This window comes from Falco peregrinus, chromosome 8 (assembly GCF_023634155.1).
Source record: "Falco peregrinus isolate bFalPer1 chromosome 8, bFalPer1.pri, whole genome shotgun sequence".
Classification (NCBI taxonomy): Eukaryota; Metazoa; Chordata; class Aves; order Falconiformes; family Falconidae; genus Falco; species Falco peregrinus.
In genome coordinates this window covers 16,290,609-16,318,013 of record NC_073728.1, presented here as the reverse complement: position 1 = coordinate 16,318,013, position 27,405 = coordinate 16,290,609, and the positions used below count along the sequence as shown (strand labels likewise).

At 38.9% G+C, this 27,405-nt stretch overlaps 1 protein-coding gene across 18 annotated transcripts in view; it reads left to right on the top strand.

Moving 5' to 3' along the window:
• The first annotated feature begins 218 nt into the window (after window positions 1–218).
• ABI2 (abl interactor 2) overlaps window positions 219–27,405 on the top strand; it is a 71,803-nt gene continuing 44,616 nt past the window's right edge. For 6 of the 18 annotated variants that reach the window (XM_055812537.1, XM_055812534.1, XM_055812536.1 and 3 more), the window contains exon 1: window positions 219–400. In XM_055812537.1, coding sequence (XP_055668512.1) covers window positions 284–400 — 117 coding nt within the window. In that variant the 5' untranslated portion in view covers window positions 219–283. The remainder of the gene's footprint in view (window positions 401–27,405) is intronic. The other 12 variants (XM_055812541.1, XM_055812531.1, XM_055812526.1 and 9 more) reach the window with 5 other exon arrangements.

Genomic DNA, 27,405 nt, shown 5'->3' with positions numbered 1-27,405 from the left:
GTGGGCGCGCAGGGGAGGGTGGGGGGCGCGCGGGCGCATGCGCAGGAGCTGTCGCCCGGCCGCGCCCCGCCCCCGCCGCGGTGGGGGTCTGGCGCGCTCCCTGCGCGCGGCGCGAGGCCGGGCCCGGACGGCCGGTAGCGCCGGGGGGTGTGTGTGGGGGTGTGTGTGACTGGGGGGGGGAGGGCGGTGCGGGCGCGCGCGCGGAGGGGGCCGGGGGCGGAGAGGGGCGCGGGGAGGGACGGACGGACGGACGGACGGACGGACGGGGTGAGAGGATGTGAAGATGGCGGAGCTGCAGATGCTGCTGGAGGAGGAGATCCCGGGGGGGCGCCGGGCCCTGTTCGACAGCTACACGAACCTGGAGCGGGTGGCCGAGTACTGCGAGACCAACTACATCCAGGTGCGGCGGGCGGGGCGGGGCGCGCAGCCGAGCGGCCGCTGTTCCCGCCTAACGGTCGCCGGCCCCGGCTGAGGCGGCGCTGAGGCGGCCCCGGCGGCGGGTCGCGTCCTCCGCCGCCCGTGGCTGTGGGGCTGCCCGAGGCGGGCGAGCGGGTGAGGGGAGCGGGGTCGCGCCACCCCCGTCCCTGTGGCGGTGGGAGGGTGACGGGCGGGTGGCACCCGCTGCTGCGGGCGGGGGAGGAGGGAGCGCCTGGTTCACCTCAGGCGTGAGCTGCCCCGGCGTGACGAGGCGTTTAAACGTGTAATTGATTTCTAAATTAAATCCCTTCCACTTTGCGAGCGTGCTGAATATTTATTTCGGTTGTGTCGTTATCGCTTCCCTTTCGTCCCTTTCCTACCTTCTGCTCTCCTTTGCTGGCGGCACTGAGGCGATACGGTAAACCGAGGAGGTACCAGGCTCTTGTAAATACGGTATTTGCGCTTGTTAATTTGGAGCGCAATGGCATATTTTTTAATTGGGATGTGCCTGGCAGTTTATGTTTCCATTCCCAGGCATGGGTTGCGGTATTTCACAGGAAGGGCAGCTGCCAAGCGGTAGGTGTAGGCTGAAGGCATGGTGTAGTAGAGGTGGTAGGGAACTGGGGAGAAAAATCAAGCTCAAGTTGCTACCGCAGCGTGTGATCTTTGGGGTGACCGCTCTGAAGCTAGGCTGGTGTTAGGACTTCGGTTTTTTTCCTTTCTTTATCTCTTTGCTAGGAAAGGAAGCAAAATATTGTCAGTTTACTTTAATAGGGATTGTAGGGCCAAATGAAAGAGTTTTCCTCAAAACAAACAAAAAATCGACCACCTAAGAAGGGTCTGAGTGTGTAGGAAGGAAAGCAGGGGGACATGCGTTTGCGCTGTCAGTGTTGAGAGAAGTACAGAGGGTCCCAGTTTTGTTTTTGCTTTCAGTCGCCTAAGCAGAGAGTGCTTCTGTGTTTGCAGAGGGCAAGGAGGAATGAGATCTATGGCGAGATCATTCTGTCAGTGAAAATGGGAGGGAATGACAGAGAATACTTAAAATGTCCCTGTAAAAAAGCTCAGACTGTTTCTTTTGAATTGTTGAACGACCAGCTGTCCTTTAGAGAGAAGACTGCGTATTTTGGGTCATTTACAAAACATGTCTGTTACAGTGAAATATAGATGTATTTTATTATGTAATAACTTTTTCTATGTTGAATTAGTGTGATTTTAGTTCTTTAAGGGAAATATGTTGAAATATTTTCCTTCAGTCACAACCTGAGGTACATGTTTTTAAATTTATGTTTTTTTGAAAACTGGGAAACTGATTTTTCTGGAATAGGGGAGAGGAGTCTTGGAAGGCACAACCGGATAGGAAGAAGTGGATGTAGTTCGGTTATTTTTGTTGTTCTTTCTCTGACCTTTTTTTGTATTCTTTGTATAAACCCAAATTTATAAAATCTGTATGGAACAGCTCTGCTTTTATTGTTTTAATAAAAGCTACAGAGGAGGACTCCATGCTGCTTTGTACAAACAGAGAATGAAAAAAGATGCTTATTGCCTCAGACAGCGTACAGTCCTTAAGGACAACCTGAGATAATGGGAGATGGATACAGACAGATGGTGAGTGAAGGAAAAGAATGAGACACTCTTGGTCAGCCTGATGGATTCTGTCCACCACACAGCAGTGCCCCCCAACTGTTGGCAATTTATCCAAGCATTGTGACAACAGAGAGCTTTAAGGGGGAGGTGAGAATGAAGGAATGAAATTGTGTTGTGAGTGTTCACTCTGAGGTGCAGTATGGGTCACAGTGTGAACATACTTAAATTTTAAACAAGTGGGGAATGGAGGCCATCAGTCAGGCTCTGGCCTTTGGAATTGGCTGACAGGCGGTAGAGTGAGATTATTGTAGAGAAGAGGTCCAGTGTAAGGGTATTCTGGGTTTAGTGATGTGAGTGTCCCAGTAATGAATCTGCCAGTGAACCTGCCCCACCTTCATGTTGCCAGAGCTACATATATTCCTGCACAGGATCTGTATGCAAAGCTAATATTTAATTGTCTGCAAGACTGGGAATAGGTGTATGGATATGTGTTGCTTAGGTGGATATTGGTGATTTTGTTTCTAATAATTATTATTCTAGTTCTGTTATCTCCAATTAAGTCTAAATTATGTTCAAAATAGTAGCCTTGGATTTTGTGGGAATAGGTGTATGGATATGTGTTGCTTAGGTGGATATTGGTGATTTTGTTTCTAATAATTATTATTCTAGTTCTGTTATCTCCAATTAAGTCTAAATTATGTTCAAAATAGTAGCCTTGGATTTTGTGGCAAAGATGGCTTGTGATTGCTTGGAAGCATGTGGAAGAGTAATTGTCCAGAAAGTCATGTAGTGTAGGTGGCCTAATTCTGCTGTCATCCTTTAGTGTTTCATTGGTGGACATAAGGTTTTGCTGTGGGTATTGAGATTTCCTAGAGGAGGCTTAGAATGTGACTGAGATCTGAGCTTGATCTGCAGGATGATAGGCAGTGTGGTGATGGGGGAATGCATTACATTGCCCTGTATTTGTCAGTAGATAAGCCACTCGCTTTTTGTGGCAGTTGGTGCTTTGAGTTTTTATTCTGAAGTACAGAAATTGTTGCAAACGATAGCATAGGCACAGGCCAGTTTAATAGAGAATTTGAAGTTTAGTGCTAAGGTGAATGTGTTTTTTCTTTCCCCCTGTTGGCAACATCATAGCAACTTAAAAATAATCAAATGTAATCTCTTACATGTGGAAATTGCTAGTTCACAGTAGTAAGAGCTGTGGCAATTGTAACTCATTTGACTTCTGATTGTGAAATAAAAAATCCATTCTTTAAAATTTCGGCAGTGTTTATTCGAATTATGATTGATGCTTAGCTCAATTACTTTAGCAACAGGGAATGTTACATAAATTGTTATCCTTCCCTTGAGGCTGTGATACAATAGCGTATCAGAGTACATCAGCTTAAAATTTTGCGGAACATAATAGGAAATACAGAAAATATGTAATAAATGGACCTGCAGCAAAGAAGAAAGGCTGCTGTTTGGGTAATTTAAAAAAAATCATTTTTTGTCACCAGTTGTTCTTTATAAATTTTCCCACTGGGTAAATTGGTCTCCCTCTAGCCAATGAGTTACCTAGTAAGGCGATCTATTTTTCGAGAGATACTGCTCTCTTAAATAAAAAAATAAATAGATGGAAGAAAAATTTCAAGTATGATTTCAACTTGCATACTGCAGCAGTTTCATAACTTTTCTGTGATTATGATTCTACTTTAAATAATAATTCAGTTTTAAGCATAAATGCATAAATTGCTTACTTTAATCTGCTTGTGTTGCTACAGAAATCAAATAACTTTTCTTGCCAAAAAGGCCTTATTCTTCTAATAACTTGGAAAAATCATACAGTTGCTTCTATTTTATACTTCTTGAAGAGAAGGGGTAGATGGGCATTTTTATTTAGGAGGATGTTTTTGTGGTATCTGACACAGTGTCAACCACAGGTTAAATTACTGTCTGTTCAATGCTTTGTGTACTAGGGCAGTGTCCTCTGTTAGAAAGTTCAGTCTAAACTGTGAACAGGGTAATTCTATAAAATTTGATTGTCTGATATGCTTGATATTATAAAAAATACATTTGAAGTCTGCATTGATTTATCTTTGTATTTCATAAAAAGCAGAGCATAGTTATACTGGACAATGTGCTGTGTTTACCAGATTTTCATATTTCCGTATTATTTTTGTTCAGGAGTATACTAAAGAAAATTTCTACTTATGATGGTGCAAGTAACAAGATCAAGCAATTGTGCAATTCGCACATCTTGTTACTGGTATACTAACATAAATTCCAACATTATCTTGTCCTGTCCGGTTTCTTTGAGCTTGTCCTGCATAAGCCTATTCTGGAATAATCTTGTGTTTGTTTCTCATGATCATTGCTCTTTTAAAAAATGAGCTTTTCATTTTGTGCAGTGCATGGAGCTTTCTAGAATAACTGAATGCTCATGTCTGTTAACTTTTTGTTGAAAGAGTCTGAAAAAATTACCAGGTGCAGGCGTTTCAGCCAGTAAGTGTGTAGCAGGAACAGATTTGGGCTGGGGCTAGTCCCACCGCCAAAGTTAGCATGCAGAATTGAGTGAAAAGCCAAGCCTCTGTGCCCTGCTTAGCTTTCAGAAGACATGGGATTTCTGTGTGCTGAATTGTCCAGATTGTTCTAAAAGGCTTTATATTTCTTACTTTTTCAAGATTATTATGCTTTACTTGTCAGTAGAGACTGAAAAGGAAGAGTGAGCTTCTGATTTTCCTCTCTTTGCAGTCTTCAGGTTGCCATGACTGTGTTGTGTTTTATATACAGAAACAGCCTACTGGTGTTCGTGAGGGGAAGGATGGGAAGGGGATTTTTATTCCTGTTCTTTATATTCCACCCTTGTGGTTATTAAAAGTACCTGCTTTCAATTCCTGCAGATAGTTTTATTTAAATGAAGGTGAAAACTATGTGTTTCTCAGTGATTTTACTACAGCCCATAGACTGGTGAGTTTCATACGTGTTTTCCATGCATCTGTTAATTTTACTTAGACTTTTTAAGCAAAACAAAGTAGGTGTACATTTGGAAGCATCTTCAGGTAGGTTTAACAAGAGAGTAACGCATCTCTTAGCATACTAGTTGTAAATTACATAAATGTTTGTCCTTTACATGTGGTAACTTAGTGGTTACAGCTTTAGTAATGTAATGTGAAATTCCTGTGGAGTTGCCTGTAATGACCAGTACCAGTATATAACTTGTGTAAGTGCATAGGGTATTGCAGGTATTATGTTTTATAACCAAGTTCAAGAAAGAGCTCTATTCTCTTGATGAATATGTGTATCACCTGAACAAAGGCAGCTGAGTTAGGTTTGTAAAACTTATTTAACCATCAGAAATGTGAATATCAGAGGAAAGTTGTTCTCAGCCCTTCTGTCTCATTCCAGAACTTCAGGAAGATGCTGACAAGCTGAAACCATTTATAAATACTAGGAAACTATTAAAACAGCAATAATGGATATATGGATGATATGCTGTAGTATCTTACTCCTAAGTGCAACAAATGAATACATAGGTGTATCTGGCCCACTAGGCTATGGTAGGACTTCTTAAAAACCATGTGAGATTTAAAAATTGAAGTATTATGCTGTGGTGAGTTAACCTTGACTGTCTGCCAGCTGCCCACCATGCTGCTCTCTCACTCTATCCTCAGCAGGGTAACGTGAGACAGTAAGGAAAAAAAAAGAAGCTTGTGGGTTGAGCTGAGGACAGGGAGATGTTCACCAGTTACCACTGTGGTCAAAACAGACTTGACTTTGGTAATACTGATTTCATTTATTGCCAATTAGAAATAGAGTAGGATAGTGAGAAGCAAAACCAAAACTAAAACCACCTTCCTCCCACCCCTCCCTTCTTCCCAGGCTCAACTTCACTCCTTCATTCCCAACTTTTCTACCTCCTCCTCCTGAGCAGCACATGGGGAGGGGGAACTGGGGTTGTGATCAGTTCTGGGGTTGTGATCATTAGTAACGCTTTGTCTCTGCTGCTCATGCCTCCTCACATGCTTCCCCTGCTTTAGTGTGGGTCATTCCCTTGGGATACAGTCCTTCACGAAGTGCTCCAACACGGGTCCTTCCCACAAGCTACAGTTCTTCAAGAACTGCTGCAGTGTGGGTCCTTCCTAATGGGGTACAGTCATGCAGGAGCAGATTGGTCCAGCGTGGGTCTTCCACAGGCTGCAGTTCTTGCTGGAAAACCTGCTCCTGCATGGACCTCTGTCCCTAGGCTGCAGCTCTTGCCTGGAGCCTGCTCCGATGTGGGCTCTCCATGCGCTGCAGCAGCTTCTTTCAGAGCATATCCACCTGCTGCAGCATGGGGTCCTCCGTGGGGTGCAGGTGGGTGTCTGCTCCACCATGGTCGTCCTCCATGGGCTGCAGGTGGACCGCCTGCCTCACCATGGGCTTCTCTGTGGGCATCTCTGCCCTGTGCCTCCTTCCCTTCCTCCTCCTCTGACCTTGGTGTCTGCAGGGTTGTTTCTCTCACAGTTTTCTCGCTCCTCTCTCACAACTGCTTTATAGTATTTTTTACCCTTTCTTAAGTACGTTATCACAGAGGCACCACTGGCATTGCTGACTGGCTCAGCTTTGTGCAGTGCTGGGTCTGTTTTGGAGCTGGCTTAAAACTGGCTCTGTCTGACCTCTTCTCGCAGGGGACACCCCTGCAGCCACCTCCCTACCAAAACCCTGCCACATAAACACAGTATGTATGCTCGAGGGGTATTTCTTCAGTACACTCCATTTGCATTAACCTTCACTCGTGTTTGTCCTTATCGCTAAATCCCAACAATTAAGGGGAAACTAAGCTTAGCAATTAAGAAGACTATGCAGCCATAAAAAGTGATGCACATTCGAAAAGTGATGCTTTCTGCTGATTTGAGGCAGCTGGCTAAGTGAAAGTCTTATTACTTTCTTCAGTGTCTTACCTCTGATGCTGCCTCACGATCAGCCTGCAACCAGTTTCACAATCCTTTTTTCTCCCATGTTCCCTTTAAGGCAGAAAGTATAAGTATCTGAATGGTGGACTCTACTGGTTCCCTTATAGCAGCACCAATAATATGAGTGATCTTTTTGGATTCTTTATTTTTTCTTTTCCTTCTTCCCTTTTACTTACTGTATCTCCAAGTGCCTAAGATTTAAGGACCTGATAATTTAAAGCAGGGGTCCTCAAACCTTTTAAACAGGGGGCCGGTGCGCAGATGAAGTGGCAGGCAGTCATCTGCAGCTGCTTGGTTTCCCCCCCCCAACCCCCGGGGGCGGGGGGGGGGGGGGGGGGGGGGGGCGGATTGAGGACCCTGGGGGGCTGTATCCGGCCCGTGGGCCATAGTTTGAGGACCCCTGATTTAAAGGAAGGTTGGCCGAATACTGTTGCTGGAAGCAGAGAGTTAGATAGCCTCTCTTGCATTATTGGGATATAAAAAAAGAAAAATCTTCTGAAGTAACACCAAATGTTTTCAATATTTATGACAAAATTAGGAAAAAAAAAGTGCTTCAAGTACATTGTTTGTGTCTTCTGAAATAAAATTCCATGACAGTAGTTTAGTCACAATACATGCTCATTGGAGTTGTAACTATATTAAAAGGTTGCACAAATTGTTATTGCACATCTCTCTATTCAAGGTTTACAGTGAGCTGCTTGTTAGGTTCGTAAGTTTAGTGAAAATAATCTAGGTATAGGACCATCTTGTCTGTTTCCTTTTAAGTAAGTCAATGTAGCTGGCAAAGTTGGTGAAGTATTTATCATTCAACCAATTTACTTTTCCCTTCCATTAACTGTGCTGTGTTTTGCCAGGAAAGCTAATTTAATACATTTAATAGTGTCACAAGTTCAACCTGGAGTTCAGGAAGAGTAGGATTGAGTCTCTATTGAGCGGATGTGGAAATAGCACGAGCCATTCTATTAGTGGTAATGAGAGCTGCTGGTGGTAATAGGTGTTTTTATGTATAGGTGTGAAAGTAAAATTTGTAAATATGCAGGTTGCTAATATAAAGTAGGTGTTGTAACCCTGAATGTTAGTTACAAGTGGCATTCTAGTTGTTCCCTTCTGTAGTTTATTTTCAGATTGTGGTTATTGAATAATATTGATCCAGAATTGTAATTCAGAGTAGCAAGCTTCTGCATCCTACAGTTAATAAGCTCTCTACAATTTATTGTCTGTTGCTCATGTTTTACTTACGTTTGCAGTCATTAATCTTTGTGGCTTAGTGCTGTAGGTTTTAAGGCAGGAAGTGGTGTACCGCCGTGGTGCACCATGTAAGACAAGAGCCAGTCAGTGCTATAAGCAAATGAAATCTTACCCTGTTGTGTTCAGCAGAATGTTTTATTGAACAAAGCATTGATTTAAGTGCCGGTTTTTGCAGCAAATTTCCAGTAGAGTCTCTGTCCTAGAGTCTGCTGGCCCTTTTTTCTTGGATTTTTCAAATACTATGTCTCCACACTTAATTGTGCACTCTTGCTTAGTAACCTATGCTCTGTAAATTTTGTTGAATACCTATAGCTGGAACTTTACTTGTTGGGCTACTCTATGAAGCAAAATTGCATGTCAGCAGATCAAACGTAATCACAGCCCACTGAATTTAGGTGCATTTCCTCTTTTCAGGGTTCTCACAGGTTAGGTTGGCAAGTTTTTCTGGAACTGAATGAACTGGTACGTTCTTGCAAATGAGTTGTGCCTATTTCAGTGAGAAATCTTAATTTTCTGGTTCCCCGGTGCAACGATCAAGTTGCTCCGTCTAATTTATAGTGATGTGCTCTGAACTATGGACTCTATACACAAGCTATTCACTTTTCCTGTAGCTTATTTCCCAGTAGAGGTCATTGTAATATCTATTCTTAATGGTCTTTCAGTTTGAAATGTAAGTGCTTGTTTCATTATTATTGGCTTAGTGTTACCACAGTGAAGTTGTTTTATGCTCAGTGAATTGCAGAATGAGGAACAAAGATTACTTGGTTTGGGGTTTTGGTAGCCTGTATGTGTTGGTCATACACAGAGCTGAATCTAGTTTTGTGCTGAACTAATAAATTTAGTATTTTTTCTTAAAGTTAAAAACTTTTCTAGATAAATATGAATGTTTTTACTAGGGTATTTTGTAACTTTGTTATGAATTTACAGCTTTAATATATATGAACTCTGTCAAAGTCCTTGGGAATAACTTTGGGGTCTAATATCTATTTTTGAGCTGGCTGCTGTTTTGCCAAATTTGATTTATACTATAGGTCATATCAGGTTTTTAAATCTATGCTCTCAGAAGATTAGATAGTGGCTATTAAAATGCGATTTCAAATGATATTATTAACAGATTTTGGGGAAGCCTGAGATGCTTTTGTTTGAAGATGCTTATTTCAGCCTGCATGCCGTCATTATCAACATGATTTTAGTTCTTTTCAATTTTCAAATTGACATTTAAACGAACAAATAGATGAGCTTCAGATGAACTCTTTCCTATATTGTGAACTACTGTTCTTTTATTTTTGTATGACTCGTATTATGAATTCTGTTGAAAATAAATGATAAAACAAGGTGATCATCCTGATTTTTTGATGTTTTATGGGAAAATTAATAGGAGGTTGATAAACATTGTTAGATATGAAATTCTGTTATTTTTTGGTGAATCTTTTTGGTAAAGTATTAGGGTAAACCTTTCAAGAATGTCTGAGGTTTTGTTTTTTACTGTTAGATAAGTTCACTGGGTTTAAGGAAGATGAAAGAAGTGGTTTAAATTTGAATTTTTGTATCGTAGCTAGGTAGAACAAAAATTAGTAATTTGTCCTTTTGGGTGGCTTATTGAGAGGAAGGTTTAAAAAACCTATTTACTTGCTTGCTGGTGTTAAATGTGAAGTTTCACTGATGGACTGAGGGTTTCAAAAGACTGTCCCAGTCTTTCCAGCAATGGAGGGCAGGTAGCAATTTTCTCTTTGTCCAGTGCATTCATTACCAGCTGGGTGACTGGCAGTGGCTCTAAATTTTGTGCTGGGTGGAGAAATGCTAAGAGACATTCAGACTGAGGTTATGGAGGCCTGCCCCCTAACAGGCTTGTCCAGTGTTGAAATGTTGGGGCTGAATGGGCTGCCTGCTGGATCATCCTGAAAACATGTGTTTTGTAGATTTGAAAACTTGCATTTAAAATTGCTAGGTGCGTAAATGCTTCCTGTTACCCGCCTAGAAACCTTTGGAATGTAAGGTGGCTGAAATTAAGGCAGTGCCTGTCAAAAGCTGCAGATACTAGGCTTTGCTGCTGTTCAGGGGCAATATTTCTGAGCTGATCTAACATCTTTCTGCTTCTAGTTCTGACTGTGCCCTTGTCCTGGGTCTCATCCTTATCTGATCATTTGTGAGCCCATTCAGTTAGCTAAACCAACAGAAAACTAACTAGAACAAGAAAAGCATTGTTGCTTTGCCCAGTGGTGGTGGGAGTGTGAAGCGAGGGAGGAGGAGGGTAATGGAGTAGGGAAGGAGTGGGACCATCTCTGCTGAGGATAGTGTGTTGATAGTTTGACGTGTTTTAAGCTAAGAGACTAATTCTTCAAGGTATCAGACATCAAACTTGGTTATCTCAAGCTTTGTGCAGCAGTGGTGCTGCTCTTTGGGCCTGAAGGTTTGTAGTGAAAATGTCAGGTGTTGTTTCTGCCCCTGCCCAGGGAAAACTGTGCAGCAAGGGCTGCTGACACTTGTTAAGCATGGAAGGGTCATGACAGATAACCTTTAGGTAATGTGTGACTTGAAAGCAGAATTAGTGCTTATCTTTGTGTGTAGTCTGTCTCATAGAACAGTCAAAGTCTGTTCTTAGCAGAGAGGGATATATAAACAGAGATGAAATAATATTTTTGAGTCTGTTCTCTTTTCAAAGAGAAAATTTTAGTCTGTTTCACAAACAAAATATATAAAGCTGTTTATTAGTGAGTAGTAAGAATTCAAAGCACGCTAATTTGTCTTGATTTGCTTTAATTATAATTAAAAAGTATGTTTACTGAATCTACAGCAAAAAATCTGAAAATTATTTTGAAGTGTGTCCTTTTAAACTGTAAGTTTGAGAGGTGTTGGATATTGCAAAGTTTGTATTTCCCTGTAATTTTTTAACTAGGTGGCAAGTTTGTAAGTTGGCATGAGAAGTGGAGCTTGTTTGTAGCTTTATACAGAAGGCAGAATGCTTGCTGCAGATTGCAGAAGTTTGTTGTCTCCCTAGTATTTTAATGGGTAAGAAACATGTCTGCTGCAACTTGTGGGGAGTGAAAATATATTAAATATTCCAAATTAAATGGCTGTCCTGATTCAGTTAACATACAATTATTTGTTTGCCTGGCAGGTGTGTGTGGGGGGACAAGCACAAAGTATTTAGCTAAAAGGAGAAAAACCCCTCTTATATAATAGAATTCTAAAGATATCATGCCATTATGGAAGGTTTACAGTAATTTTCACTATTTATAAATATATCGAGAAGGAGTAATAGTAAAAACAAAAGCCAGGCTCTTATCCCCACGCTGCTGACAGCAAAGTAGGAGGCTGAGGTGGATGACAGATGTCAGAAAAATTGAATAATGCCCGTATGAGCAGAACCTTGAAAAGGGGCTGTTACTTTTGACAAAAGAATAATAAATTATAGGAATATGCTAGTAATGTTGTGAAGAGTATGAGCTATGTACACTGGCTTTCCAGTTTTCTTGGGTAAAGTACAGGGATACTAAATATAATTTGATAGGTAATGCTATTTAACATAATCTGTGGAATTATTGCTATGAGGTAAGGCTTGGGATTTAATGTTCTTCTGAGAGGCTAGACATTTTAAATAATTAATGAGAATATAAGCAGTTTTATCATTTTTGTATGTTTTTGCCTTGCATGTATTCTGAATTTGCCTGTGATGGATGAAGAGTTTTGTATTGTCCACTGTAATCCATTTCACTGGAATATTTGGGATATTGCTTCTATTTAATGTTATATTTTTTGTATCCTGTATCCTTTGAAATCTTACTGTACAAACTGTGTTGGTTTGGCCTTCTAAGGAAAGGGAACTAATGTGTCCAGTTGCTCATGTTAGTTAAGTAAGATTAGATAAATTTCATTTGTGGAAATATATATGTGAGTGCTGAAATGGTGCTAGTGAAATTAATTGGGTTTTTGCCCATGGCTAATAACTAGAGAACTTCTCAGTTTTCTCACTTTATTCAGCTGGTGTGATCTCAGAAATTATCTTCAAAGATTTAGGCCTGTTTGTTTTCTTGACCTTGGGGATCTGATGCCCGTGGAGTGAGGCTCAGAATGATGGAGCATGCAGAAGCCTCAAGGAGCAAGCTCTGGGTGAGAGAGTAGTGTGTAGTCAGCCTAAACTAGTGAGGATGTAGTTTTTGCAGCCTTTGTCAGGTTCTCAGTGCACTGTCGTAAGAGCAGCCCTTTCCTAAAAGAAAGAGAAGATTCTTTCTGACTATGTGTTCATCTGTATAAGTCAATCAGTTTGGATAATAGAAGATAAAAAGTTCTCTGTTACAGTTGTCTGGTGGTGATAATAGTTAGTTTAAACAGTCTCCAAATTGAGGACGCTTCTATAACCACTTGATGTGACGAGATAATAGAGCTATTGTAAATCATTACCATGTTGTGATCTGCTTAAAACTGAAACTTTAGATTTTTAAAAATACATATGCTGTTTTTACATTTATTTTGGTAAATGTTCTTGCATGTAATACAAATAGGATAGGGTGAATCCAGTTTTGATGACTGGAGCAAGGAGGGATAAAAGTCATAATTTTTGTTTTTCTCATTTGTACATAAGTCTATAATAATATATACCAAATGCAGAGATCCTTGAAAACAAAAATTTTCACTCTTATAAGCCTGTTGTAAACATTTGTAGCATATTAGATCTGAAGTTTGGTTTGAGGGTTCTGCAGAGTTACGACTTGGGTACAACTTAAATTCCCCTTCTAATAAAGGGGACCAAAAATGCATTTTTAAACAATTTTTTTTTTAGGGAGAGAAATGATAGTCGTGATATTTTTTGGACTGATTTGACCTTAGTTTTCAGGCCTCTTGGTATTACTCCATGGTAAATTGTGTATTCAATGAAACTCTCAGGGCAGCTCTGAAAGGCCAAAATTCTGAAAGTGACATTGTTTAGTTGCTGTTGGAGATGGCCATGTTGAGCTGTAGAGATTGAAATACTAGTAGTAATCAGGTTTTTTTCCAGTTTATATGTATTGTGTTAGTTTGTCAAGCTGCTTTTTTTTTTTTTTTTTTTTTTTTTGTGGGTTAAACAAATATATGTCATTCTTTTCACTACATGCCTCTGCGCAAACCAAATCAGAACTGGAGCAGTCAGCTGCTTCTGCCTAATTCTTTTGGTTTTAAGTAACACAGCTTTTATGTGATTACTTTTCATCTCTAGGTCTTATGCTTTACAAATCAGGGTAAATACTGCTTTTGTTTACAAACTGAGTGGAAGGAACTTTTTTTCAACTACCTTTTGGTCTGGATTTCATATGCACTTAAGGCTGTGTTTGAACACAGTCCTTAAAGAATTGTTTGCACATGTTTCTTCTGCAAATGTAGCGGAGGAAACGGTGTATTTCCTGTGTTATAGGGACAAACTGTCGAGTAAGATGACTGGACGATGGTGTGTCTCACCTAGTATCATCTAGAGAGCTAATTCCTGTGTCTGGGAAGGTGGAGGATTAGAGGTTATGCAGTTGGCAGGGCATTCTGCATAATGGAGGAGAGAATGGCTTATGTAAAAAGCAGCTTGAAAATTCCTGCTTTCTCTGTGCCTCTCTGTCTTAAAGCCTCTCTGTCATTCATATTGTGAAAGTCTTCTTTCCAGGATAGTTTTATTTATCACCATAGCTAGATAGGTAGGGAGGTGACATAACTTAAACATGTCTTGTCAAATGAAAAGGTCATTTGTGCAGCATTTCAAATCATTAGGGTATAGAGAAAAGACCTTTTTTTTCTGATGGTAGTAGAACTTGCTGAATATACAGTTGTAAAAATCTGTTAGGCAACTTGAGAACAAATTAATTCACATTAAAAAAAAAGAATGTGAGGCAAGAGAACCTTCTGTAACATAGAAAATTCATTCATCATTTGAAATGTTCTTATTTTGTTGCATTACTCTAATGTTTCTATTCTTGTGACAGCTAAGAGCTCAGAATTGTCAGAAAAAGAATGTTGTTGAAATTGGGTGAATAAGCACAGTTTGAGACTCATAATTATGAGAGTGTCATAATTATGGTGAATGTAAACACAAAGGTTTCATATCTTCATGTTACAAGATATTCATATCTTGTAATGCAGCACAAAACTGCTGTGAGAGGAATCTTGTGTTCTTTCACAAGTTTGCAGTGTCACTTTATATTTTTATCCTATAATCTTTCATTTGTGTAACACGGTTACACTAAGCATAATGATGTGAGTAGTCACTACATTTCAATATAGCGCTTATAGATACGCCTGTAAGTTGCAGGCACACTGTTAGTGCAGTTTGAGTAAGCTGGCTTCAAGACCGCATGTAATACTTGCGTCCTTAGTGATGTATTTAATGGCTGAGAGCTCTTGCCGTTGTGAGAGTTACCAGAATGTGTAAAACTGTCTGGTGTTCCTGCTGTAGTTGGGCCTGATGAAGTTTGGCCTATATGGCAAACAGCATAATAATTCTTGACTGCAAGATTAAAGTTACTCTTTTACTGAAATATTCATGATATAGTTTAGATTGTATAGCACGAAGGAAGTGGTTTCCCTGTTTGAGACAACCATATATGACTTTGAAGATTGTGTGCCAAAATTGAATTTTAAGACTAATACTATTTTATCTGAAAGAGTTTATTAGTCAGAATTTTGTTAGGTGAAGACAATAATGGATTGATTTACTTTATGAAAGTTCTGAGTTTAAGTTTTATGGACTATGGCTGTGGCTGTTGTTAGGGGGGAAATAGCAGCACATTTATAGCTTCTGCCAAGATGTCTGTGACAGATTGGTGTCTTGTCTGTCCAGTATGAATTTTTACCGCTCTATAAATATCGATTGGAGGAAAAAAAAATGGTGTTCCATGGCTTTAAAATACTGTGTCCTCGTTGATTTATGTGTGACTAAGGGATATTTATACAGGTCTCGAGCAGAACACCACCAGTACATGCAGAAATCAGTATCTGAACAAATCTAAAAGGGCTTGGTGGAAATCTGTCTCACATTAGACAAACAGCAAAAAGAAAAAATATGTGCCTGTTTGGGGAAAATAATATTAAAAGAGTCCCTGCAAGTGCTTTTGTGGTTAAGAAAACGTTTTTTAGTGGAAGCTGAGTTCTGGAATGTCATTAATACATGTGCAGATGGGTAGCAGTTAATTTTTGGGCATTGCAGATGCTCTATGCTACTTTGAGAGGCCTGTCCTTTTCTGAAGCACCCTTTTAACTTTTGTGGTAACTAACTTTTTGGGGACAGACTTGGCAGAACTTACTGTGCCATTGTATGCGCTGCTTATCTTTCATTTTATAATTGCTTTCAAGTTTACGGAGCTCTATCTTGTGTTGGATCCCAAATAATTGATTGTTTGTTTCTTTGGAAGGCATGCTGATAGAACTATGTCCTTGGCTGTTGCCTCTACAAGGTCCTGCACAGAGATTTGCTTCTGGGTGTTGGCTGGGATATTGTTGAAACTGTTTTGTTTTTTTTTTAAGAGTCTTAGCATGTCATTTTGTGTGGCATTCACATGAGTTAAGTGCTGTGTTCAACTGACGTTCAAATGTTAGAACAAAGGAACTTAAACTTTAGAAACAGAAACTTTTGTTCGGTATTGCTGTCATTCTCATGAGGTTAATCATGTTCACTTAAGTTTATTAACCTCCTATGTTTTTGATTCAAAGAAGATATTTGGTACATAATCTACTTTGGATGAATAAGTAAAAACAACCACACAGAATTTACAGAGGTTCTGCTGAGGTGTCCAGTTCCATTATTTTGGCTGTCAGGTAATACCAATGCTTCCCTTCAAGACAGCAGTCTTTAAACATTCACTCTATAAAATCCTTGGTATTGTTCTGAAGGATTTTTCAGACATTTAGTCTTTTCAGGCTCATCCTGACTTGATGTTCTAAATCATGGTCCTTTGTAGCTAAAGCAAGAAATCCCTTATTGCTGGTAGATTATGTGTTTCAAGTTCTGGCTTTTCTTTAGCAGGAGGAAAACTCTCCATATTGCTAGAAAGAAATTCTGAAATGGCTCTGTGACCTGCAACACAATTACAGTGTTTTTCAGTCTGGGGAATGTAAGAATTATTGTATGTGGAAAAAAACTTTGCCCAAGTTGAATTTGTTTTATCAAACGTATTGTTTTTTATACCTCAGTGTGATACTTGTTAATTCTTAAAATAAATGTTTGGCTAATTTGCAGAAAGGAGTAGTATTTAAATTGTGTGAAGGTGACTGCATTACAGTTGCAATGTAGTTAATTTGGGAGATTAAGTGCACATACTTTTATGCATGTAAAATGTTTTTATATTGCTTTAAAAAAAATTGTGTTACTGCTTGGATGGAACAGTCCCTTTCTGGGCAAGGAGCACTGCAATTAGTGTGAAAGTAGGTCATGCTTAGGAAAATGTGTGTGTAAAATACAGATCTCACTGGAAATAATTACAGAAAACTTGATGCTGTGGTGTTTAGTTACATGCTGCAGGTTGAATATAGTGACTTTGCTTGCTGTTCTTGAGCTACATAGCAATTGACAGAAGGTTCACTTCTAATTTTGAAGTAAATGGACCAAAACAGCTGGTTAAACGGGAAAAGAGAATAACTACTTTACAGTGCCTTCAGAAAAGGGTTTTTTCCCTTATTTTCTGAGATTCTTAAATTGTAACAGCATAGTAAAGTTTGAGTCTAGTTAAAATGGAAAGCCTCCTGAAACCTTCTGGGTTTTTATGTGCTGACAACTCTGTCAAAAACATGAACAAAATTGATAAACTTCTGAAAAACCTTTACTTCTAGCAGTCTAACCTTGGGAATTATGCTGGGACTCCCCATTTAAGGGCATGACTTTTATATTTCAAAAACGTTCACTAGTTACTTGGGGAGTGCAAAACAGAGATCTAGAGTTTGGCTAACGATGTCTGCATAAGAGGCTAGAATCCCATTCTCCCTCTGCCAATATTGTGTTTTGTCCAGTGCTATGGTAACAGGAGCAAAAGGTTGTAAAAACCTTCTTTGCCAGAAAAGTGAGCAGATACAGCTCTTGGGGCACATAGGGAACGAATCTACTGAATAAGAAGGCATTTGGTTCTGCTTAGCAGTTTTCAGAGTGAACTTTACTTTCTTTCACTTCTTTTAGTTGATCATGTTAGTTTTAGTTAGTCTTCATCCTTTGTTCAGTTATGGGTAGTATAGCAGAGGTCAACGTTCAGCAGGCTGAAAATGGAGGTCAAGAACAAGTTGACCTGTCATCTGCTTGCTTCTGCTCTTTCTGGCAAGCTGTTCCAACGAGGGCAAAGAAAAAGACCTGTATGCTGTGTGGCTTGTTGTGATTTTTCAGAGTCAGATGAACATATTTGTGTTTGGTCATGTAACAGGGTGCAAATGTGCATTTTGGTGATAGAATTCTGCCATGTGGGATGATGTAGCTTTGGAGGAGCTGGAGACATTGACCTTTAGGTGGTTCTACAATAGGCAAGCAAGGCTGTCCTATTTGTTTAAAAGCAAAAAAGAGAAGGTGGGAGAGACTGGGGAACCTTTCTTGAAGAAATGCAGGGAAGCTTCTTGGTGTTTTAGGTCTGTGCTTTAGAGCTGATCAGCTGCTGCTGCAGTTGTCCCAGGCTCTACTAATTTGAGCATAAATCTCTAGGTTTTGGCATTCAAGTATGCTGCCAATAGTTCTTTTGCCTCCTGGAGGAGTGTTGTGTGTTGCAACTGTTGTGTGAAGGTTTCTTATTTTGATCTCTAATTTTTTAATATGAAATAAAAGATTACTTTTTTTCTTCTCAGATTGTGGGCATGTATCTGAAGATTGTTTGTTTCTTTCAGTATGTCTGAATTGGCAGCAGCTTTAAAAAGTGCCAAGGAACAATAATTTCAAATTTAGAGTTAACTGATCACTGTGAAGGGATTTGTGTAATCCAAGTGTAGTTATTTCCTAGAAATGAAAGAGTGATTATGCAAATACCTGCCGCCAGTTAGTTTAAGCCCTCTCCTCTATCTACTGTCTTTGAAATAGTGTGCTCCTGTTAACGTGGTAGCTATGTCTTTAATTCTCTTAAAGCTTTTTTTAGTCATAGTTATCAAAAGTAGCTATTTTAAAATATAATAACTTCTAGAATGATAACATTTTAGGCCATGCTAATGTGAGGAAGTAGAGACAATGAATGGCGATTGCAAGATTATGTTAGTTGGCTTGGCAATGTGGGAAGAGTTCTGAGCATAATGGGATTGTATTTATTGTAGACAGACAGCAAATGCTTTCCAGCAGCTTGTGTTCCTTGGGCTACCCGACTGCTTTTTACAGTGCCTAGTGAAATGGGACTCTGCAGTACAGCTCAATGACAGCTTGATGTAGCTGTGATAACCGATGTGGGTGTCATCTCCACGTTTGCCTGACTCCTTTGGGAGCTATTGGCTGAACAGGGTGTATACCTTCCCTTCATATGCTGCAGCTACACTCTGGCAATTACAAGCTGCCCTGCCATCAGACTGATCACATCAGTATACTAGGCTGTAAACTGTCGTGGTGGGTGAAGTGGCTACACGTCCTACTTAGCTTTTCTTGCTGTGAGATTGTAATGTCTGGCAGTGGGCACATGGAAGGAGAACCTACTTCGTCTGCCACAGATAACTCTGTGATTCTAAATTATTTGGCCTCAGTCATTGCTATGTAATGAATTGAATTGAGAGTTTATAGTGGAATGGCGGAACTGGCAAAGTTGGGAAATAACAAATGTTACATAACCCCTTGTGACTAGATAATGTTTTGGGAAGCTGAAGTAGATCTTTCTTACAAATGGTAGATTTAATCAGATTTCGAGAGAGATAGAGATACACAATCTGTTCATCTGGTATTACTAAGGAGAAAACAATTAGTGCAAAGAACTTTTTTTGTGCAGGAGACTATAATTACTATATGATTGTAGTTTGTTCTAACTTTGAAGGCCACTTTGCATCTGAAAAGTAACTTTTGCAAATGCTACAGTGTCTTGTTCTATTTTTATCAAGTAGCTGTGAAACCAAATTTGAGTTGAACTGAATTAATCAATGGGTTTTACTTGTACTCTCTGTGAAAACTTCTGGACACTGAAGCATCCTTGGTGAGTGAAGAATTGTAGAACAGCAGATACATGAGATAGTAGCGTTAAGCCTGCAGATCTTTGCTGTTTCTGAGGTTCTTCATTCAGTGCATTTGTGTTGGCTTAGTCTCTTAATGGCCACAAATATGTTGATTTTGTACTGGTATTAAAGCCCAAAGTGGCCTTGTATTTGGAACTCTAATAATAATTACGTTGTTATATGAACTGGAAAATGATCCACTTCTCAGCTGTGTTATTGCAGAAGAGCTAACAGAGTAAGGTGAAGCCTGCATTGATTAACGGAGTGAGCAGTGAGTCTTAAATGTACATGGGGAATAGGTTTTTCTCACTGCTGCTTGCTTCTCAAGCAAGAGCTACAGCTGATGCTGTAAAGCAGTGATGAATAACTCTACTACGTTAACTGCGTTTTAGATGTAAACACATTTAGATGCTATCATGCTGACCAGTATCTTGTGATCTGTCATTTTAAACTATTATTTATGTGTTGAACAAACTTTATTTTAACCTTGTCTGGTAGGTTTATATGAATGCAGCATGCCCTGGGTTTTTTTGCATAAACGTGACTTTGGCTCTACTTTCAAAGAATAAGCCAGTTCTGGTGAGAGCAGGGCATTTGCATGTGAAAACTGGTCGGCTTGTGAGTGTATGGAAATAAATACAAAGTTTGATCCAGGTGATGGCTAAGGGAAACAGATGAGAAATCTGTTGCAATGATGCTGGCAGTGTGAAAACAGGGGTGGAAGTTATTAGATGTCAGAGAAGCTGTGCTTGTCCACAGCTATCAGTTGTTATCTTTTTCTTTTGGGTGCAGTAGACTGATATTCTTGTCATAGATAACAAACCAGTGAGTGAGTTTTGTCTTTACTGGCAGTCTTGAATGCAGTATGTATTTTAAAAAGTTGCTTTTCCATTTAGGAGGTTAGGCTTCATGTATACTTCCTTGAAGGGTAGCTTTGCTAGCTTTTATGCAAACCTACATTTTGAGGCTCAGCACAAAAATGAAAATATCAAGAGAATCAACTGCAACAAAAACAAAAGACTTCAACTTGATGCAAATGACCTGATACTGACTGTATGGGATTATTGATACTGAGTTTCAGCTGGTTTAAAAATTAGGAAGTCACGCTTATGGTCGAGAAATTCTAGTGACAGTGCGTCATTAGTTTTTTGGTAATCTGAAAAACTGAACAACCTGATGTCAAAGACTATGAAAGTATGAATAGTAAGAGTATAGTCCTCAGCTAGAATGATTGTTAATAGTATACAGATACATTAAGCTAAATTATCATCATAATTCAATTATAAAAATGGAAATAGCATTTGTATTTATATTCATATCAGTAGAATATGATGAATGCAATTAGCCTTGCATTTGGAAATGGCTTTTTGAATATATATATAGATTGTTCTTTGAATGTTGTTTGAATTATGGAATCTAATGATAGTTTTAATGCATTCTTAATTCTAAAACTAGTATCTTCTGTATTGATTATGTTTGGCCTAAATGCCAGAGCTCCTTATACAGTTTTGGTGATTGCTGTGCTTAGACTACTGTGTGATCTCATCTCAAAAGGTGATGTGTTTGATTCAATTTAGAATACACAGAATTCACAGTACTATGACAGTAGTTCTAATGCCATTTCTTTTGAGTTGTATTCAGAAGAGGTTACTTCAGTAACTTCATACTTAAGATGTTTAAATTTTAAAAGCACTTTGTGTGAACAGCAAATGAAACACTTTCAGTTAGGTGTTGAGTAGAGACTTTGGATGCAATTGCAAAGAAATGTACTTCTCAGTTTGTCAGATGTTGATAAGGTGGGTTGGTTTAGGTGCCTGACTGTAACCTCTGTGCGATGGTTCACCTACGACTCAAGTTTCGTTGCCGTGCTGGTTCTTTCGTTGTGTATTGGCACTTCTGAGAGCAGTTCGCTAACAAAAAGGAGTCATGTCACTGGGATACTGACACGCTCTGTTCTTCATAGGTGGGACAAAGAGTTGTCAAGCAGGTTACTTTATAGTTAGCTGTCCAGGTAAGGTCGTGTTAAAAAATTTTGTGAAGTAAAAACATTCCATCTCCAAAGTCTAGTGCTATCATTCTTATTGTGTGCTAAATTACCAGTCCCATTCATCTTGTTGCTTCCCCTGTTGAGCGGTCTCAGTGTTATCTTGTTACTTGTGTATTCATTTGAGTGCAGAATAATAGAAAGTTGTCAGAGAACTTCCATGTGTGTGTGAGAAATTGTTACCCATTCATATCTGAAATGTTGTTTGCTTATGTTTCTTAACATTTGATTAATTCATAATGTTCAAGGTGTAGGATGCATGTAAATGGGCAAGATGACTACCAGCTCTTCTTAATTTTTAAATAAATGCGTATATGTTTGAATAGGATCACAAAGCAGTCAAGTTAGCCCTCCCTCTTCCTAAAATAATAACAGCAATAATTACACAAACAAGCAATTATGTAGAGAAAAATGTTTACATGTAGGGATGAATAGTTTAGAGATTGTAGTATTACAGTCGGCAGTGAACAGAAAAAAAATATCTACCTGCAACTCCAAGTACTTTGGAGCTCTGGTTATACTGAAGAACAGATAGACTGGGCTTCTCCCTGTGTTCAATGTACTAATAGATTACAGGGATCCTCCTGCACATCTGAAAGGGAAATATTGAGGTTTTCTGGTAGTTGTATGGTATTTATTTTTTTAGGACCTCTGGGAGATCTCATTTCCTTCTGTTCTAATACCTCAGTGATTCCTTCTCCTTTTTCATGTTTGTTTCACCTGCATGTTATTGACTAACTACTTAAGAATTATATAGTACCTGTTTTTCATGCTGGGAATGAACAGTTCTGGTAATGAAGGAGGAGTAAGGGATATTCTTTAGCAAGTAAGTATTTAATGAGGTAGTTTGTTAAAACAGAAATTTGTATTTTTCACTGACAGTTATGTAACTTCTTGGCATGATTTGGGCATAATTATTGGATTAATGGTGCTCAGTTTTCTTCTCAATCATTTTTTTCTAGCTTAAAAAAGGACCTTAGAAAGCATTTGGATGGGCTAAGCAAATACCATCTGTGCAGTTGAATAAATGTGTGTAAAATATTTAATTATGTATGAGGCTTTCAGTAACTTCAAGGAATTCGGCAACAATTAAAACGGAAAGGATGATGTAAAAGCTCAATCTTGTATTTTTCACAGGAAAACTGAAGTGTGCTTTGTCAGTATCACAGTTGGGCACATTTCGTACTGAATAACACAAACTTGTTGAACTCTGTGGCATGTGGCTTTTGTTCTTGAGGCTTCTTGAAGCTGGTGCAACCGCATCAGAAACCTAAGGTGTTCTGCTTGCTGGTCTTAAGACAAATGCTTGCTTGGGTTTGTGTTAACAGTTACCAAAAGAAACAACTGTTATATTGGTTAAATGAAACTAATCTTCTCTTTCATTCTTAAAATTTCACGGTTACTTTTTTCTGTCACATATATTAAATATGAGTTTTGTTTCACTGAACAGTACTGTTTTGAACAATAGCAAGAGATGCTGTGTATGTTACAGAAGTGATTATTACATTCTCGATGCACTTTTCAGTGTAGTTAGTCCAATGTCAAACTGTTTAACCTCAGCTTCCACTCTGATTCCTAAATATTACTGGGTAAATGCATTGTATGCTGAAGAATTGATTTGGGTATGAATTGAGATTTTTCCATTCATTTTTTTCTAAGAGATTTTTAGGTTTAGGCTAGTTGTGAGTAATAATAGGAATGAAAAGTGCTCTTTTTTTTCCCCCTCTCAATTCAATGCTAAGTATTAATCTTGAAAGATTTTTTTTTTTTGTCATATTGATATTAAAGGCAACAATTTGTGTTAATCTGCAATTAGAAACACAGTTTCTTTATCAGCTTATAGGTCCAGACTTTTTGGGTCATCTAACAGAATTTGTTGGAGAAGTTCTGTTAGCCCATCTGACAAACAAGCTTAAAAGTTGGAGAAAATGATTTAAAAATATTTATTTTTAGAACTACAGCAGGAGAGAAACCTAACTGCAATAACCAACTAAACTGCTAGCAGCTTTTAGCACTTCCTCTCATGCACCAGTTTCAGATCTCTCTTAATTAACTATTTCCAATTCGTAAGAGCTATGTTTTTCTTTTTTCACATGTTGCTCTCTTTGAAGTCTTTCCTTTTCTTCTAATTTGGTAGCATTTCTTCTGTTGTCTAGTTGGGTTGATGTTCTGTAGATCTTACTATAGCGCCCATGTTGCCTCCATTTGTTTCATTGTAGAATTTCTTTCTGCGTTAATAGCTGTCTTTTAGTACAGAATTGTTCCTAACAGTGGCATAACAGACTTCACCAGTATGTTCTGGCTGATCTCACTTTGGGGTGGGAGAATGCATTAAATTTTCTGTTCTTTTGTAGCCCTCCTTTTTGTGCTCCATATCATAATTTTGGCATTTTGCATACCTTACTGCATGTTTTATTCTCTCATCTGCACCACACTCTCCATTCAGTATAATTTTTTCTTCTTTGTAATTTGTTTTTTTTATTGCTTGTATAAGTACAAAAGTTGGTATTTTTTTAGGGAGGAGAAAAAAACATTGAGAGGTTTAATTCCTAAAGTAAAAGGATATATTAGCAGTCCAGGCCATTTCTGTTTCAAATCTGGTAATGTAATTGTGCTATGTAAATGGAACTTTCAGCGTGGCTAGAAAAAGTGATGCCTAGGCTCTGCATTCTGACACGAAAAGTAGTCATCTTTGCACTTAGTGCAGGTTGAATTCCAGATCCTTTCTAATGCTAGCAATTTGGGTTATACAGTCTAATATAAAAAAAATATAAATATTTTTATCATAGTTCCTGAGCTGTGTTAGACTTAGTGTCCATCTTTGTTTGGACCATCATGTGGAAGCGCAAACTGTTACTAATTTTCTAGTGTCTGAAGGCAAGCACATACTGTCGCACTATGTATGTAATACATGCCTTTTCTGACTGGATGTAAACTCTGGGCATTTGTAGCTGACTTGAATGACTTTGATCTTCTGTTATCTAAAAGCGCCAGCTTTGTATAGAGTAGTCACTGTAGTCTGTGATGTAGCTCTCAGACTGGATCCATCCTGTGAAATATTTCCATCTAGTCTATTGTTTTGTTTTCTGGAGGAGGCAAAACAACTGTTTTAGTAGTGGGTGCTTCCTACAAATGGAAAACATTCTCTAGGGGAGAGCTGTGCAGAGCAATGGTTGCTGCTGTGTCTAGGTGCATGGGGTACCGCTTCCTGCTGCTGCAGAGGTAACCTCTCCCAGTAGCAGCTGACATCATCCTCACCCCATATGTAGCTGGTAGGAGCATCAGATGAGCTCTCTGTGGCGAGTTAAAATGGTGCTCATAATTACTGTTGAGAGCAGGGGAAAAGGATGCTGCTTTGTGACTCAGTGTGGACCACCTGATGTGTGCATTGTGTGGAGAAAAATGATAAACACAATAGATGCTAAGCTGCTGCATGTAAATTGGATAACGTGGGCACAGAAGACATCAATGATCCAAACATTTTTTATTTTTAAGTCTGTGAAGATGATCCAGCTGTGATGCTTAATTATCTTCTTAACTTTGAAAAGTTGAAGCTGGAAGTTTAAGAGGTGGAGATGTAGCAGCATTCTTAATACAGTTAATGGAAAAATATTAAGGGAAACAAATGAGACACTGTCCACAGGTCTTGTGGAAACAAAAAACCCAAAACAAACCAATGTGCACTGTCTCTCTCTCTATATATATATACTGGAAGGCTGGCAAAACTGCAGTGATCTCTACTTTCCAGCACTTGTTCCTTTTCTGTAGTAAGTTGAGCAACTTTGGATGGTTCTTCCCTCTTTATTCTTGATTGTGTGCTTCATTGTGTTCCTATGGCTATGCAGTGGCTTACATGAGGGAAAACTCATAATGTGGTTTATGGATCAGATAATTTTCATTTTGGACTTGCTTCCTGGTCTAATTCACTACAGCAAAGGGAATATGCAGTTTGTGTTGGGAACCTCTACTTCCACAGGTACTGCTGATGAAACTAGAACCTGAGTCTCCGTAATATCATGATTAGGTGTTCAAACCATAGTTCAGTAAACATGATTTGCTCTTCCTCTGTGGTGTCTATTAAGTTTTGCTAGGGCAAGTGTTTGCAAGCTTGCATGTCAGGGAAGATGATGGAATTGACAGGACTTTAAAATAACCACTTGTTTCTTAGGTTATTTGTAAACTAGCTTAGGTACTCAATCCACCATGCAGGCCTACAAATACAGTCCTTTCACAATGGGATGGATGTGTTAGGACTAGGAGTGAGAAGCTGCCTATGTTGACAGTGTTGCAGAAGAGTGACTTGTCAAAAAATGGCTTTTATTTCTTAAATTAGTATCCATTTAAAAAAAGTATAGATCAAGCTGATCTAACAGTTGGAAGCATTGCTTCCCTAAGAGTGGTGTGTGTCTAGATGTTACGATGTCCTTTTTTTTTTCATAGGCATGCATAATTTTGATGTGAGTGCTAGATTCAAGATATTTTAAGACGTTGGAGAGATATTCAGTGGTCTGTTTCATGGCATTTAATTTAGGTCAGGGCACTGAAAACTTGCTACCAGTTCTTGATCATGCTGACTGCAGTGTGTCTGAGAACTGGATGGCTTCAGGGATTCTGGTTAATGTTCTTAAGTATTCACAGTAACAAGTCTTCATTTTGTTATAATGAACATAGCAGAATGTTTCTTGTGTTTTCAGTGTTCTGCGTAAAACGGTTTTCCAGAGGTTACTGAAACTGCTGTAGAGAGGCTATGAGTTTGATTAGGACCAAATTAGTGTTTTTATCTATCACTAAAGAATTTTGGTAGGTGTGGATATTGAAAAACTTTTTGCTTGCCTTACAGTCAAGTATGAAGCACACTGGCTGGTATTTTGGTGTTCCAAATATCAGAGTATCAGATCTTAGTCTGGTAAGGGTTATGTTTGAATTTGGCTTACTGATAACTTGGAATCATTATTTTACTTGCAGAAATCCCTTTAGTTTACATACTCGGATTCATTATCAGTGTACTGTTTAGTTGTTTAAATCCATTGCTAGGTTTGAGCATGGCAGCAGTTCTAAGCAATATAATTAGGTGTCCGTTGGGAGTATTCTTTGGGAGCTTGTTACATAGGAGCATATAAGATACGATCTCTGGAAATCTGCTTTCCAAATTAAAAGTTAGATTTTATGCTAAACACAACTTACCATTTCAAGTTAAATTGTAACTGATGTTTATTACTATATCTCCTCAGGGGAACTTTAGATTTGATGTAAGTATTCCAGGCTGTTTTTCCTAGTTATTGTGTTAGACTCAGGTTTTCACCTCTTGAAGGTTTTTAGGGTAAACTTGACTGTTTTAAAATGCTGTCATTAATTATTTTTTTTTTATTGCTGTTGTGAAGTGGCTTGACAATAGTACATTCAAATAGTAATTTTAATTTGAAAATTCAACACATTCTGCATCTTTCCATATACAGGGAGAAAGTTCAAACTTCAATTTTGCTGTGCCAAGTGTGAGTGAAGTTTGCTTCAGAGAACTTTGGGCTCCCTATAAAGGCATGCAGAGCAAATTACAGTTGTTCAGGTTATCAGCCAAATACAAATTATATTTTTTTTGTGCCAATAACAGTTCAAAATGTGTTTATATAGGATTGCTGTTTTATGAAATTTGTAATGTGTTTGAACATTGAGAAACCAGTTCCTTGCTGATTTGAACTGGTGTGAATGGGGATGACTTGAGTTTAGCTATTGGGTGACATCAGTGGGAGGACTAGCTCTGAACACGTATTCATATTTGTGCTTCTTTAAGCAGTAAAACCATAGCAGAGGCTCATAATTTCCAAGATGATAGATTGTTTTCCTTTTGTTCTTAAACACTTTGGCTTTTAATGAAAAAATACTGTGTTTGCTGGCTTCTGCTCTGCTATTCTGGATGTACAGTGTGCTCATGTAAATCAGCAATTTCTATAAATAGACTATCAGCAGCTGCAGAGCAAAACTGACAAGCTTCTGGTCATTTTTATTTTTGCCATTCAGAAGCTGCTTGAATAGCTGTTAAAGTGCCCAGTAGTATGTGTGCCTGCTGTAGTGAGA